General features: G+C 42.5%; 1 protein-coding gene across 4 annotated transcripts in view; it reads left to right on the top strand.

Moving 5' to 3' along the window:
* Positions 1-3,862, top strand: part of LOC111523528 (zinc finger protein 25) — a 28,054-nt gene extending 24,192 nt beyond the window's left edge. For all 4 annotated transcript variants that reach the window (XM_023188194.1, XM_023188197.2, XM_023188195.2 and 1 more), the window contains 2 exons: positions 4-67; positions 526-3,862. In XM_023188194.1, the coding sequence (XP_023043962.1) occupies positions 4-67; positions 526-1,627 (1,166 nt within the window). In that variant the 3' untranslated portion in view covers positions 1,628-3,862. The remainder of the gene's footprint in view (positions 1-3; positions 68-525) is intronic.
* Positions 3,863-14,105: the final 10,243 nt, after the last annotated feature.

Genomic DNA, 14,105 nt, shown 5'->3' with positions numbered 1-14,105 from the left:
TAGAAGACCTATGGAGTATTCATGATCTAGAAGCAAGATACCGGGAAAGCCAAGCTGGAAATTCAAGGCAAGTTCAAGAATTAATGTTTAAGATTAAAGATTTGTAAGCAAGAGCCTTGAAGGAGTTACTGGAAATGAGAGGGCACTAATTAATACTAAACATGAGAAAACTAACACTGCAGAGCAAATCCCGAGGAATATAATCCAAATGGGAATGCCCCTTTTTTGAAGTAGTCTTTTTACTCTTCTGAATTAAATAATAAAGGGAGTCTTTATTACACAAAACAGAAAGCAGGCAATTGAGAGACCCTGTGAATAGAATGCAGATGCAGATTCGCCTTACTAAGTGTTAAACTACAGTGCAGGTCAGAGAATGTTCACAGTGGAGAAACCCTATGGAACCAATAAATATGGGAGCATCTCTAGAAATCAGTCCTCAGAGGTACTTGGAAAATATGCTTAGTGTGGGGGAACAAAAAGCCTTAAAAGTCTTACACATTAATGAATGTGGAACTTTCTGTCTAGGAATGGAGAACTCACAAAACATCAGAAAACTCGTACCACAGAGAAAGCCTATGAATGTAAGGAATGTGGGAAGTTCTTCTGCCAGAAGTCTGCCCTCATAGTACATCAGCATACTCACTCAAAGGGCAAATCCTATGACTGTGATAAATGTGGGAACTCGTTCTCCAAAAATGAAGACCTCACCAGACATCAGAAAATTCACACGAGAGATAAAACCTATGAGTGTAAAGAATGTAAGAAAATATTTTACCACCTATCATCTCTCAGTAGACATCTGAGAACCCATGCAGGAGAGAAACCCTACGAATGTAATCAGTGTGAGAAATCCTTCTACCAGAAACCACATCTCATAGAACATCAGAAAACACACACAGGGGAGAAACCTTTTGAATGTACTGAATGTGGGAAGTTCTTCTATGTGAAGGCATACCTCATGGTACATCAGAAGACACACACAGGGGAGAAACCCTATGAGTGTAAGGAGTGTGGGAAAGCCTTTTCCCAGAAGTCACACCTCACAGTACATCAGAGAACACACACAGGGGAGAAACCCTATAAATGTAAGGAATGTGGGAAATTCTTCTCTAGGAATTCACACCTCAAAACTCATCAGAGAACTCACACAGGAGAGAAACCCTATGAATGTAAGGAATGTAGGAAATGCTTCTACCAGAAGTCAGCCCTCACAGTACATCAGCGAACTCACACAGGGGAGAAACCCTTTGAATGTAATAAATGTGGGAAAACCTTTTACTATAAATCAGACCTCACTAAACATCAGAGAAAACACACAGGGGAGAAGCCCTATGAATGCACAGAATGTGGCAAATCTTTCTCTGTGAATTCGGTCCTCAGATTACATCAAAGGACTCACACAGGAGAGAAGCCCTATGCATGCAAGGAATGTGGGAAGTCCTTTTCTCAGAAGTCACATTTTATTATACATCAGAGAAAACACACAGGGGAGAAGCCCTATGAGTGTCAGGAGTGTGGGGAAACCTTTATCCAAAAGTCACAACTCACTGCACATCAGAAGACAAAGACACACACAAAGAAGAGGAAGGCTGAGAAGCAAGATGAGTTGGGAAATTCCCTTGACTGAATTCATCCTTCAGAACAATCAGATAATTCACACAAGAGGTACACCTTATGAATCACATCAATATAGGGAAATTTTCAGCTACAATCTTTGCTCTTTCTGTGTATCAGCAAATACATAGAGAGATTCTGTACATTTATTTGGGAGAAAATGTTGTCATATTTTAGACTTCTCTAAATATTAGATAATATAGATGACAGAAGTCATGCAAATTGTAAAACAGGAGAGAAACCTTTCAGAAGTCATACTTTTGTTTTGCAACATAGAAATCACACAGGAGAGAAATCCTGTGAGTAAAATGAATGTCAAGACATTTTCTGTCAGGGCAGCCAGCTGTAGACATCCAAAAGCTCATAAGTGAGAAGCTCCTTGAGTATCCAGAAATCTCTTTACACAGTTGGAGCTCATATACTAAAGAATTCAAAGGGATAACTGCAAAGACAGTGGCAGATACAGAAGCCTTTATAAGAATTGATGTTTCATTCAATGTCAGATCACTGGTACTTGGATAGATATTTTAAATATTTGGAAGGTGTTCAACAAAAATTCAAATAATTTGTACTGAGGGAAACAGTTACACTAGAAATCATGTTGCAGATCTGATGCCAAGATTGCTCTGTTTTAAAAGGAAACCTGCAAATGTCTACATATATGAAGCTTTTAAAAAGCACAAAGTATCAGGCAACATCATTAAACATACATTAAATGTTTTTTGGTATATAGGACTGTGTGTATGTGAGTGTGCTATAACATGTAACTTGTGGATCTTCAATGTGCATGTGGAATCCATCCATAATTGTACATAGGGAAATACGTAACCTTAGTTCGTTCAGTAACTATTATGCCTATGAAGATGTCACACATTAAGTCTCAGTAGTGACTCTTGTTGTTAATATTTGTATTGTAAGTGTAATATTTCTTTTAAACTATAAGGCATCTTTTTATCCTATTTGTGTGTGTGTGTGTTTGCAAATGGCTATAGACAGTGGCACTAAACTAATCCTTCAAAAAGAAGTTAAAATGTTTTTGTAAAATTTTCAAATGTCAGCCAAGTTTTGCATTAGGGACACCTTTATATATAGCAAAAGCCTGAGCTGTTTTTAAACAGCTAAAAACAGTAATATTTATTACAATCTATACAACAAAATCAAATAGTGCAATGTAAGAAATATTGTGTGTCTTACTGTTGATGTATGAGCAGGGAGCAGAGGTATCTGCATTTGTATTTTTCTGAGAGTCCTAAATGTTCTTCACCAACTGTTTCTTCCTCATAGAAGCAACATGACATAGTTAAGGGTGTGGACTCTGGAATCCTGCCGCCTGGGCCCTAATTCCAGCATGGGGCATGCTACTTAATATCTCTGTGCCTCAATTCCCTTCCCATAAAAGAGTAGTGATAGTGACAACATCTTAGGATTGCTTTGAGGTCTAAATGAGTTGAAATTTTCAAAGCACTTAGAATAGTGTCTGAGACACAAGAGCTATATGTTAGAGGTTATCATCATCATTATTTGTATTTTGTGAATTACGCTGCAAAAAAAAAAAAAAAAAACGTTGGCTACCCAACATTCATCCCCCACCTTCTTGCTGCCAGTGCCTTGATTTGGTTGGTTGTTGTTTGTTTTCCTAGAAGTGATTTAGGAGCAGATCCTGACTACACTAAGTCAGGGTTTGACAAATGACGGTCCATCAGACAGATCTGGCCCACTACCCATTTTTGTATCCTGCAAGCTAAGAATGGTTTTATATTTCTAAATGGTTAAAAAAAAGAATACTGTGACACATGAAAATTATATAATATTCAGATTTCAGTGTCCATAAATAAAGTTTTGAAAACATGAATACAAACAAAAACATCTGTTTATGTTTGACCTGTGGCTGTCTTTGCACTACCCCAGTAGGGTTGAGTAGCTGTGGCAGACACCTTATGCCCTTGAGCCTATGATCTAGCACTTTACAAAGTAAGTTTTTCTGTTACTTAGAGCTGAAAATAAAAAGTGTAGAGTTATGCTTTAAAAATATTACATGTTTCAGAAATGATGCATACAGCAATTTGTAGGTGGGTGGTTTTTTTGCAGTATGTTTATTTTGTGCATTATATTTATATGTTAAGAGCCTGAGCTTAGAAATATTTTTTCAAAGAATTGTGTTTTTTACTTGCTGAATTGTCATAACATCAAAACAAGAAATTTCTTGATGGACTGTAGCAGTAAATATATGAAATAAACATTGTCTAAATTAAATAGAATTGTTCATTGATCCCTCCCCATGTAGCAGGACTGGCCGCCGACAAAACCTCTCAGACACCAAGTTGTGGAAGGAAGGGCTTTATTCCGCTGAGCGCATTGGCAAGCTACCATCTCAAAATCCAAGCTCCCCGAGTGCACAATTTTTGTCCCTTTTTAGGGCTCACAACACTAAAGATTTCATATGAAAGGGTCGTGATTGATTCAACAATCTAGGGTATACGTGACGGGAGACCCCACTGATAGAGAGAAACAGAACAAGGCAGGGAGTTTCACAGTGTTCTTCTATACAATGTCTGGAATCTATGAATAACATTGGTTTCTAAGTTACGAGTTGATTTTTAACTACTGGGTTTAGGCCAGGCAGACCCAGGCCTGGTTTTGTGCCTGGCGCCAGGCTGCCTGTCTTTGGTGTTACTTCCTTGTTGTTTTCTTAAAACAGCTACTGAGTATAAAACAATATAAAACAATGTGAGAGGGTCTTTTTCTTTCCTCACCCACAGTATTCCTTTATTTTCTCCCAAATCAATGGCCAGCTTTCCCTGTATCATTTTATGATTTTCTCACTATCCCATAAGGTACCATTGGTAAGTCATACTTAGCTAACGTAACCCAGTAACAAAAAACTTACGATACCCAATTCCATCAGCTACATTACTAGTAATCTATACAATTATTTTATTGCCTGCACTGCATGTATATGCTGCTACAAGCTAAACGTGCCAGCGTCTTACTTCCCCTTCCTCATAAAGAGAATTTCATTGATGTTCAGCTTCTTTTTGTGTGTGTGGCAGGGTCTTGCTCTGTCACCCAGGCTGGAATGCAGTGACGTGATATCGGCTCACTGCAACTTCCACTTCCCAGGCTCAAGCAATTCTCCCGCCTTAGCCTCCTGAGTAGCTGGGACTACAGGCACACACCACCACACCTGGCTAATTTTTGCCTGTTTTTTTTGGTTTTAGAGATGGGGGTCTCCCCATGTTGCCCAGGCTGGCCTTGAACTCCTGGGCTCAAGCAATCTGCCTGCTTTGGCCTCCCAAAGTGCTGGGATTATAAGCATGAGCCACCACACCCGTCTAATGTTAAGCTTCTTTATCATGCCTCGTTGTGACATTCTGACCTGTCTGATGTTTAGCATTTATGGACCCCTAATATATTTACTGATTACTCGTATCTCAAGAAGGTATACTTTGTACCTACATGTTATAACTTCTGAATACTTCATGGAAAAATATTTTTACCAGTATTTCATTCTACTCAGCGTTGCCATGAGCATGCCATCTTGATGGAGGTTTGAGGTAACATCTACCTATAAGTAAGCCTTTAGGGTGGTTCTTTATTTTAACCTACTGTGAAAGAAAATACACTTTCTAAATTCCTCACACTTCTCAATAAAAAATTAAAATGAATACTTTCTGGGGACAGTCCAATAACTGTGACAAATCTGTTATCAAGAATAGAGCCAGCTGGGTGCCATGGCTCACTCTGGTAATCCCAGTATTTTGGGAGGCTGAGGCAGGTGGTTCCCTTGAGGTCAGGAGTTTGAGACCAGCCTGGCCAACGTGGCAAAACCCCATCTCTACTAAAAACAAAATTAGCTGGGTGTGGTAGAACCAGCTACACAGGAGGGCATGGCAGGAGAATTACTTGAGCCTGAGAGACAGAGGTTACAGTGAGCCAAGATCATGCCACTGCACCACAGTCTGGGTGCCAGAATGAATGAATGAATATAAATAAAATTAAATAATTAATAAATAAATAAATAAAATAAAGCAAGCCTGTACTAACAAGAACACTTTAATATTCCTAATGATGAGAATACTCATGTTCTCCATATTCAAGCCTGAGACAGTTTCTTGGCCATAGTCTCAAACCATGAATGGGTAACCACAAAAATTGATGGTAGACAAGTAATCAGACATTGAAAGCAATTAATCAGACAATCTCTCCTCAGTACACACACTTAAGAAAGTCACCCAGTCTGACAGCTATGCATTTCTGAAAGCCAGTCAGCACCAGCCTTCACTCTGACCATGCTTTGGAAAGTTAGCTTTTGGCTCAGGCCAGTGACCATGCTTTTACCACCAAAAGAAAGCCAGCAACACTCTTGCTTTCAAAAACTGGCCAATCCCTGAATCCCATGTTTCCTAAAGTTCCGTATCATCTCATACTTTGGCTATGATTTACAAGTACAGAGTTCCTTTGGTTAGTGAAGGCCACAGATACATTATCAATTCCTTCCTACTTGCCACTCTGGTCACAAGAGGGAGATTATTTTCCCCATCTTTGAATCTGGGCTGGCCTGGGACTTGCTTTAGCCTAGTACAACATGAAGTTCCAGGCCTGCTCTTTAGGAAGTGTGGCAGCTTGAAGCTAACCATCGTGCGAAAAGTTGGACTAGTTTGAGGCCATGTCATGAAGAAACCCAAGCAGCCCATGGTGAAGCCCCTGGTATCAAGCATGCCCATGAAGCTCGCTTAGCTCCTCCAGCCCAGCCCCTCTGCTGCTGAATGTACCAGTGACCTGAATGAAATTCCAGCCACTGCCAGCTGAAGCAGAATTCCCAGTACACACAGAAAAGTAATACATCAGTCATTGGTTTTTTTTTTTTTTTTTTTTTTTTTTGAGACGGAGTCTCGCTCTGTCACCCAGGCTGGAGTGCAGTGGCCGGATCTCAGCTCACTGCAAGCTCCACCTCCCGGGTTTACGCCATTCTCCTGCCTCAGCCTCCCGAGTAGCTGGGACTACAGGTGCCTGCCACCTCACCTGGCTAGTTTTTTGTATTGTTTAGTAGAGACGGGGTTTCACCGTGTTAGCCAAGATGGTCTTGATCTCCTGACCTCGTGAAAGCCATTAAGTTTTAGGCATTTCAGAGTGAAACAGAGAGTAAGCAATAAATCAAAGCTTTTCGTTTAAGAAATTGAATGGTTAGTCTCTTGCACAACAATAATTATGCCAACTAAGTGGCCCTTAGAAGTTTGCAATATTTAAAATGATGGTTGTTTAATCTGATTTCTAAAAAGGACTTACCCAGGCTGAGCACGATGGCTCACGCCTGTAATCTCAACACTTTGGGAGGCTGAGGTGGGTGGATCTCCTGAGTTCAGGAGTTCGAGACCAGCCTGGCCAACATGGTGAAACCCCGTCTCTACTAGAAGTACAAAAATTAGCTGGCCAGGCACAGTGGTTCGCACTGTAATCCCAGCACTTTGGGAGGCTGAGGCGGGTGGATCATGATGTCAGGAGTTTGAGACCTACCTGGCCAACATAGTGAAACCCCGTCTCTATTTAAAAATACAAAAAATTAGCTGGGAGTGGTGGCAGGCACCTGGCATCCCAGCTACTCGAGAGGCCAAGGCTGGAGAATCACTTGAACCTGGGAGGTGGAAAGCCAAGATCGCGCCATTGAACTCTAGCCGGGCAACAGTGTGAGATTCTGTCTCAGAAAAAAAAAAAAAAAAAAATTAGCTGCGCGTGGTGGTGGGTGCCTGTAATCCCAGCTACTCGGGAGGCTGAGTCAGGAGAATTGCTTGAACCTGGGAGGCAGAGGTTGCAGTGAGCAGAGATTGCACCATTGCACTCCAGCCTGGGGGACAATAGTGAAACTCTATCTCAAAAAATAAAAAATAAAAAGGACTTACCCAAATATAACAATCTGTCCCCATTAAGGAGAGGTAGTGTTGGCTAAATTGGTTTGTCTCATAATGCAAGTTGTCAACCAAAACTATATCCAGACCTTGAAACTTACATAACAAAGAATAATTCCTAGTAACAGGAAAAACTTGTCCATTTTTTTAAAATGAAGATTTTATCCAAGATATTTAATAGGCAACCAAATCTTGCCTCATCCATAAGGTTTACAGATGGCTTAAGACACTCTCTCATACAGCATTTAGATATTTACAAGTGAGTTCATTCAGCTACTTGAAAGCATTAATCCTCTTTAAATAGTTTGTATAAATTCTATTTTGATTATACTTTCCCTCATGAAATAACTAATATTTTGATTAAAAAGTTTTTTTGTTTTTTTGTTTTGTTTTTTCAGATGGAGTCTCGCTCTGTCACCAGGCCGGAGTGCAGTGGCACGATCTTGGCTCGCTGCAACCTCTGCCTCCCTGGTTCAAGTGATTCTCCTGCCTCAGCCTCCCAAGTTGCTGGGATTACAGGCAAGCACCACCACACTCAGCTAATTTTTGTATTTTTAGTAGAGACTGGATATCACCATGTTGGCCAGGATGGTCTTGATCTCTTGACCTCGTGATCCACCCACCTCAGCCTCTCAAAATGCTGGGATTACAGATGTGAGCCACCACACCTGGCATTTTTTTTTTTTTTTTTTTTTTTTTTTTTTTGCGATGGAGGCTTGCTCTGTTCCCCAGGCTGGAGTGCAGTGGTGAGATCTCGGCTCACTGCAACCTCTGCCTCCCAGGTTCAAGCAATTCTCCTGCCTCAGCCTCCTGAATAGCTGGGATTCCAAGCATGCACAACTATGCCCGGCTAATTTTCATATATTTTTTAGTAGAGACGGAGTTTTGCCATGTTTGTCAGGCTGGTCTCGAACTCCTCACCTTGTGATCTGCCCACCTCAGCCTCCCAAAGTGCTGGGATTATAGGCATGAGCCACAAGCCTGGCCCAAGAGTTTTTTTTATTTTGTTTCCAACCTTGGTAATCTACTTCACAGTGAAACACTTAAACTCTACAACATTCTCATTAAAAACAAGTTCCATCACCTACGTTGTCCTAAAAGCTCGAAGATGATAAAACAAGTGAATTGCTTCAGATTCAAAACTTACGGACAGTCACAGTGGCTCAGGCCGGGTGCAATGGCCCACGCCTGTAATCCTAGCACTTTGGGAGGTCAAGGTGGTTAGATAACTTAAAGTCAGGCGTTCAAGACAAGCCTGGTCAATATGGTGAAACCCCGTCTCTACTAAAAATACAAAAATTAGTCGGGCATGGTGGTGGACACCTATAATCCCAGCTACTCAAGAGGCTGAGGCAGGAGAATCACGTTGAACCCAGGAGGCAGAGGTTGCAATGAGCCAAGGTCATGCCACTGCACTTCAACCTGAGTGACAGAGCAAGACTGTCTTAAAACAAACAAACAAACAAAAAACACTTTCTACGTGTTCAAAGAATGTAAATGTTGCACATGGTTTGGGAAAGCTTGTGCAGCTACAGGAGGAAATGAGAACAAGACTTGTAAGTAATAAGTTTCTTACACTCACAGGTCCCAGACAGGGGTCACCGTGTGCCACACAGGGCCGTGGAGCACCAGTGTCCATCAGGAGGCAGAAGCAAGATCCAGGGGAAAGCCTAGGCTACAGCCTTTATTGGGTTTCTGAGGGAAGGGCAAGGCAGGGCAGGGTGAACAGTTTAGGATAGGCTAGTCTGAATAACGCCAGAGGGCTCTAGGTGTGGTCTCTAGTCATCTGGTACCTGACCCTGGGATGATCTAGGGTAGGAGACAACTGGCTTAGAGAATTAGATAAAGAGATGACTGAGCCTGTGATCATTGGTTTGCAAATCAAAGACGTGCTCCAGGCTGAGCCCTTTGCTATCTGTAGGAACTGGCTAATCCTGGGAGGGGCAGTCTCTCCCAAGCCAGCAAGATGTCAAAACACTGTAGACAGAAAAAATTTTAAAACATAATTAATACACAATGCTTTTTTAAAAACTTCATATTTCCTAGCCTATAGTTCTACAGCTATCCCTAATGATGACGACAATGTGATCTAAACCTTAAAATATCTGTAAACTCATCATATGAAATTGTTACTGAATAGGCTGGGTGCTATGGCTCACATCTGTAATCCCAGCACTTTTGGAGGCCGAGGCTGGCAGATCACTTGAGGCCAGGAGTTGCAGACCAGCCTGGCCAACATAGTGAAACCCCATCTCTACTAAAAATACAAAAATTAGCCAGACATGGTGGCACACACATGTAATCCCAGCTACTCGGGAGGCTGAGGGAGGAGAACTGCTTGAACCCAGGAGGTGGAGGTTGCAGTGAGCTGAGATCACACCACAGCAGTTCAGCCTGGGCAACAGAGTGAGACTCCATCTTTAAAAAAAAAAAAAAAGTTACTGAACAACCTGTAACTTGGCTTAAATTTTCCCCTCACAGATTCTAAATTGAGATTACCAGATATTTCATGTCAGATACACAGTCATATGCCCAACAGGTAAACACTGCATTTCCAAAGAGGAAGTCACCAGAAACATCTGTACATATTACATAATCAGAAGACTAAGTACATGCAGAGACATAAATGAATATCAGCCTTCAAATCACATGGAAGATTGTTGTAACCAAGCGAGTTGTAGAGAAACACTACACTCTGAGACTAGTTCAGGAGTCCTTTATTGCCAGTGACCAAGAGACGGTTAGCGCTCAAAATTCTCTTGGCCCCAAAGAAGGGACTAGATTTCTTTTTATACCTTGGTCTAAATAGGGGAGGGAGAGTTTAACTGAAGCAATTTTTACAGAAGCAGAGTAGACATATAGTTAAAATATTAATGGTTACAGAGATAGTTGCGGAAAAATAAACAGTTCCAGGTGCAGGGGCTTAAACTATCACAAAGAGATAATGCAGGAGCTTTGGGTACCATCCACCGAGTACATTCCCAGGAGCTGCTGGTACAGCTTGCCTCAATATCTTATCAGCAAGTGCATTCCTGGATGTGCTTGGAGTCAGCTTGCACTCATTATGCCTTTAAGGGAGGGGAGCTATAAGTGAAGGAACTAAAATGGACTCTGTTGGGCTCTCTCAGCTAAGAGAAATAATCAGGTTAAAACAAGGTAGGGTATCACACTCCCCACTCATGTTTTGGGGAATCAAATCATTGATTCCTCAGTTATAACAAGGCGGTCATATTGAGTTCTAAGATACATAAGTTCGGCAGAAGCTATGCACTGCTTTATAAAGTTAAGAAACCAATTTAATATACAAGGCCCAAAGACTAAACCAAACAAGAAGAGGAGAAGGCGTCCTGCCAATCCAGTAATTAGAGTAGTTAGCCATGGATTCCAGTTAAACATGTTTTGGTACCAAGGGGTGTTATTTTCCCATTTCTGTTGGCGTCTATCTAGATTTTTTCGAACTCTTTGGAGAGTATCTTTTATGACCCCAGATTGATTGGCATAGAAACAACTTTCTCCTAGAGCTGTGCATAACCCTCTTTGGGAGAGAAACAGCAGATCTAAGCCTTGGCAGTTTTGAAGTACTACTTCAGCTAGAGACTACCTGAGTATGCAGCTGCTGAATATGCAGCCATATTTATGACTGACTAGAGATTGCTTAAATCAATATCTACTTGCTGAGACAGGGACATCAGTCCAGTTTCTCCCTGAACCAGGGGAGCTGTGCCAGTGGCTACTGATCCAGCTATGCTAAGGCTGGCCAGAAGGGGTATGAGAAGTGGGGTGGCTTGGCAAAACCTGGAATGTAATTCAGGGGGAGCAATGAAAAGTCACCCTTCTGCAGAGGCCCACTGTACACGTAGACCTGGGGCAGTACATGAACCAACATGCACAGCAGAGGTCCAGGTTCAGTCCCATTAATGCAGTGAGTGAGGCCTGAAGTGCAGGCCAGCCAGGTATTGTTGGGTGCCTGGTAGGAGACTGAGGCACTTGAGGAAGTAGAGACTGATTACAGGTAGCCTGAAAGGGAGAAGCAGATAAGTTATACCCTGTGCTAACTATACAGGAGGCATTTCCTGACACGTCTCCTAGTGTAAGGGCATGGGGCCGTGTATGACAAGAAAGAGAGTTAATTTTGAACATGGCTTCTACTCCTAACCCAACATAATATGGGAGTTTGGCCTTTAGGCACAACCAGCAACCTTGGGCTAGTTTAGGCTGGGTGAGATTAAGGAGGTGATGTATCCCATCCAGAATGGTCATCAGGCTGGGTTGGAGATGTTGTCGTTGTAACTGACATCTGGGAACAAGGAGTGGTGGCGGGATAGTTAAATCGACCCTGTCTGGGTGTCTTTGGAACATAGGGTCACCTAAATCAGTTAAAGGTCCGATTGGCTTAGGAGGCCTCCATGGGACCAGGACCTTTTTCTGGATGAACATAGTCCCAACATCAAATCCTGAGATATAAAGCCTTAATCCCCATGACATGCTGTAATACCATTGAGCTGAGTTAGGGTTACAGACAGTTATAGTAAGAGGGTTGCAATTTTTTATAGTACACCGGCTAGGATGGGAGGTGCAGTTATGGAAAGGGTTGAGGACCAGGTTGATCCTCCAGGGTAAGTGGCCAGGGTTACACATGACCAGTGAGGGCAGAAAAACTGATAAGAATCTCGACAACTAGAGTCAGGGTGATTTCCAGGACAGAGGTAAAAGTCAACCCTCTGGAGTCCTTTTTCTGTGCCTTTAGAGTTTCCACATCTAGTTCGGCTTCCTGTGTGTCGGAACCCTGCAGCAAGGTCGATGTTTCCCACTCCCATGACCAGCAGGTTGTATTGTTTTTCATGGGTTCAGGCAGGCTCTGGGAACAAAGCACATGAATCAACTACAAAAGAGACTTCCTTAGAGGTTCCTGCCTTCCAGGTGGTGTTTGCAAACACACGTCCTGTCGTGAAGGAAGTGAGGAGAAAAGAGTAGAGAGGGGCAGAGGGCATAATAGGTGGAAACAAACAAAAGAGTTAAATAAAAATAATTAATCTGTTGGCTTCACTTGACTTAGGCACAGTTTTAAGGGGCCTGGCCCAGGCTTGGGGACCCATGTTTCTTGCTGGGTTTGTTGGCCTTTTTGATGTGAGAGTGATGAATCCAAGCAGGAATGCCATCCACTTTCAGAGGTGTCGGCATGGTGAGGATGACAGTATGAGGTCCTTTCCAGGTAGGAGTGAGTCCTTCCTTCTGGAACTTTTTAACCTGTACCAAGTCACCTGGCTGGAAAGAGTGGTAGTGCCTAGTCTGTTCAGGAACTGGATTGGAGTGTGTACCCCAGACAAGCGGCTGGATGATGTCTTGTACCTGTTGGAGAGACTGCAGGTACCGTAACAAATTAGCTTGTGAGATTTCTGCTAAATGGGTATCCTTTAGCTTAGGCAAGATAGGCAGAGCCCTTCCAACCATGATTTCAAAAGGTGAAAACCCAGCCTGGTAAGGGGTGCATCTTACTCTAAGAAGGGCTAAAGGAAGGAGCTTTACCCAATTCTCATCAGTCTCTAGGATTAACTTAGTAAGAGTTAGTAAGAGTACTTTTTAGTGTGTGGTTCATGCGTTCTATCTGTCCAGAGCTCTGGGGTCGATAGGCGCAATGGAGTTTCCATTGAATGTTTAATGCCTTGCTGACCGAGTGAGCTATGGAGAAGGTGAAGGCTGCTCCATTATCAGACCCTATGGCAACAGGCAGCCCATGACAAGAAGAGATGATTTTATTGAGTAAAAGCCTAACTACTATGGTGGTAGTTTTGTTTTTGGTGGCAAATGCCTCAGTCCATCCAGGAAAGGTGTCTATTAGCACTGGGAGGTATTTATACCTTGCCCAGTGCGGTTTTATTTTTGTAATGTCAACTTTCCACCTTTCTCCTGGTGAGCCTCCCTGGAGGTGGTGGCCTCAGCTGGGCTTAGGACTTTGTTTGGCATTTACCTGAGCACAAGCCGTACACCGGAGAGCTGCTTGGTTAGTTAAGCACTGAAGGTGAAGGATCTTGAAAGGACTTCTTAGAAGCTGGGCCAGTTTTATCCTTCCCAAATGGGTGGTAGAATACGGAAGATTAATTAAAGTTTCCCTGGGGGCTTGGGGCATAAAGATTCTGGAATCAGGAAGAATCCACCAAGCTTCCTGATATTTACTGGCCTGAAGATCTGAAGCTTGTTTTTCTTCCTCTGGGGAGTATTGTGGGTTGTCTGGTAGGCCAGGTTGTAGAAAGGACACAGCAGGCAGCAGGGTCAAAGGCATGACTGGGAGTCGAGCTGCCTCTCGAGCTGCCGAGTCTGCTCTTTGGTTACCATGGGCAATGGCCGTGCTTTCTCTTTGATGATATTTGCAGTGAATTACAGCCACCTGCTGAGGAAGCCAAACAGCTTCAAGCAGAGCCAAAATTTCTTCTTTGTTTTTAATAGTCTTTCCTGCTGAGGTGAGTAGCCCTCGTTCTTGATAGATGGCTCCATGTACATATACAGTAGGAAAAGCATACCTACTGTCAGTGTAGATGTTAACACGTTTGTCCTTACCCCATCAGAGAGCCTCAGTGAGAGCGACCAATT

The sequence above is a fragment of the Piliocolobus tephrosceles genome, chromosome 9, assembly GCF_002776525.5.
Source record: "Piliocolobus tephrosceles isolate RC106 chromosome 9, ASM277652v3, whole genome shotgun sequence".
Classification (NCBI taxonomy): Eukaryota; Metazoa; Chordata; class Mammalia; order Primates; family Cercopithecidae; genus Piliocolobus; species Piliocolobus tephrosceles.
The sequence above is the reverse complement of the archived record's forward strand: the minus strand, read 5'-3'. Positions and strand labels throughout refer to the sequence as shown.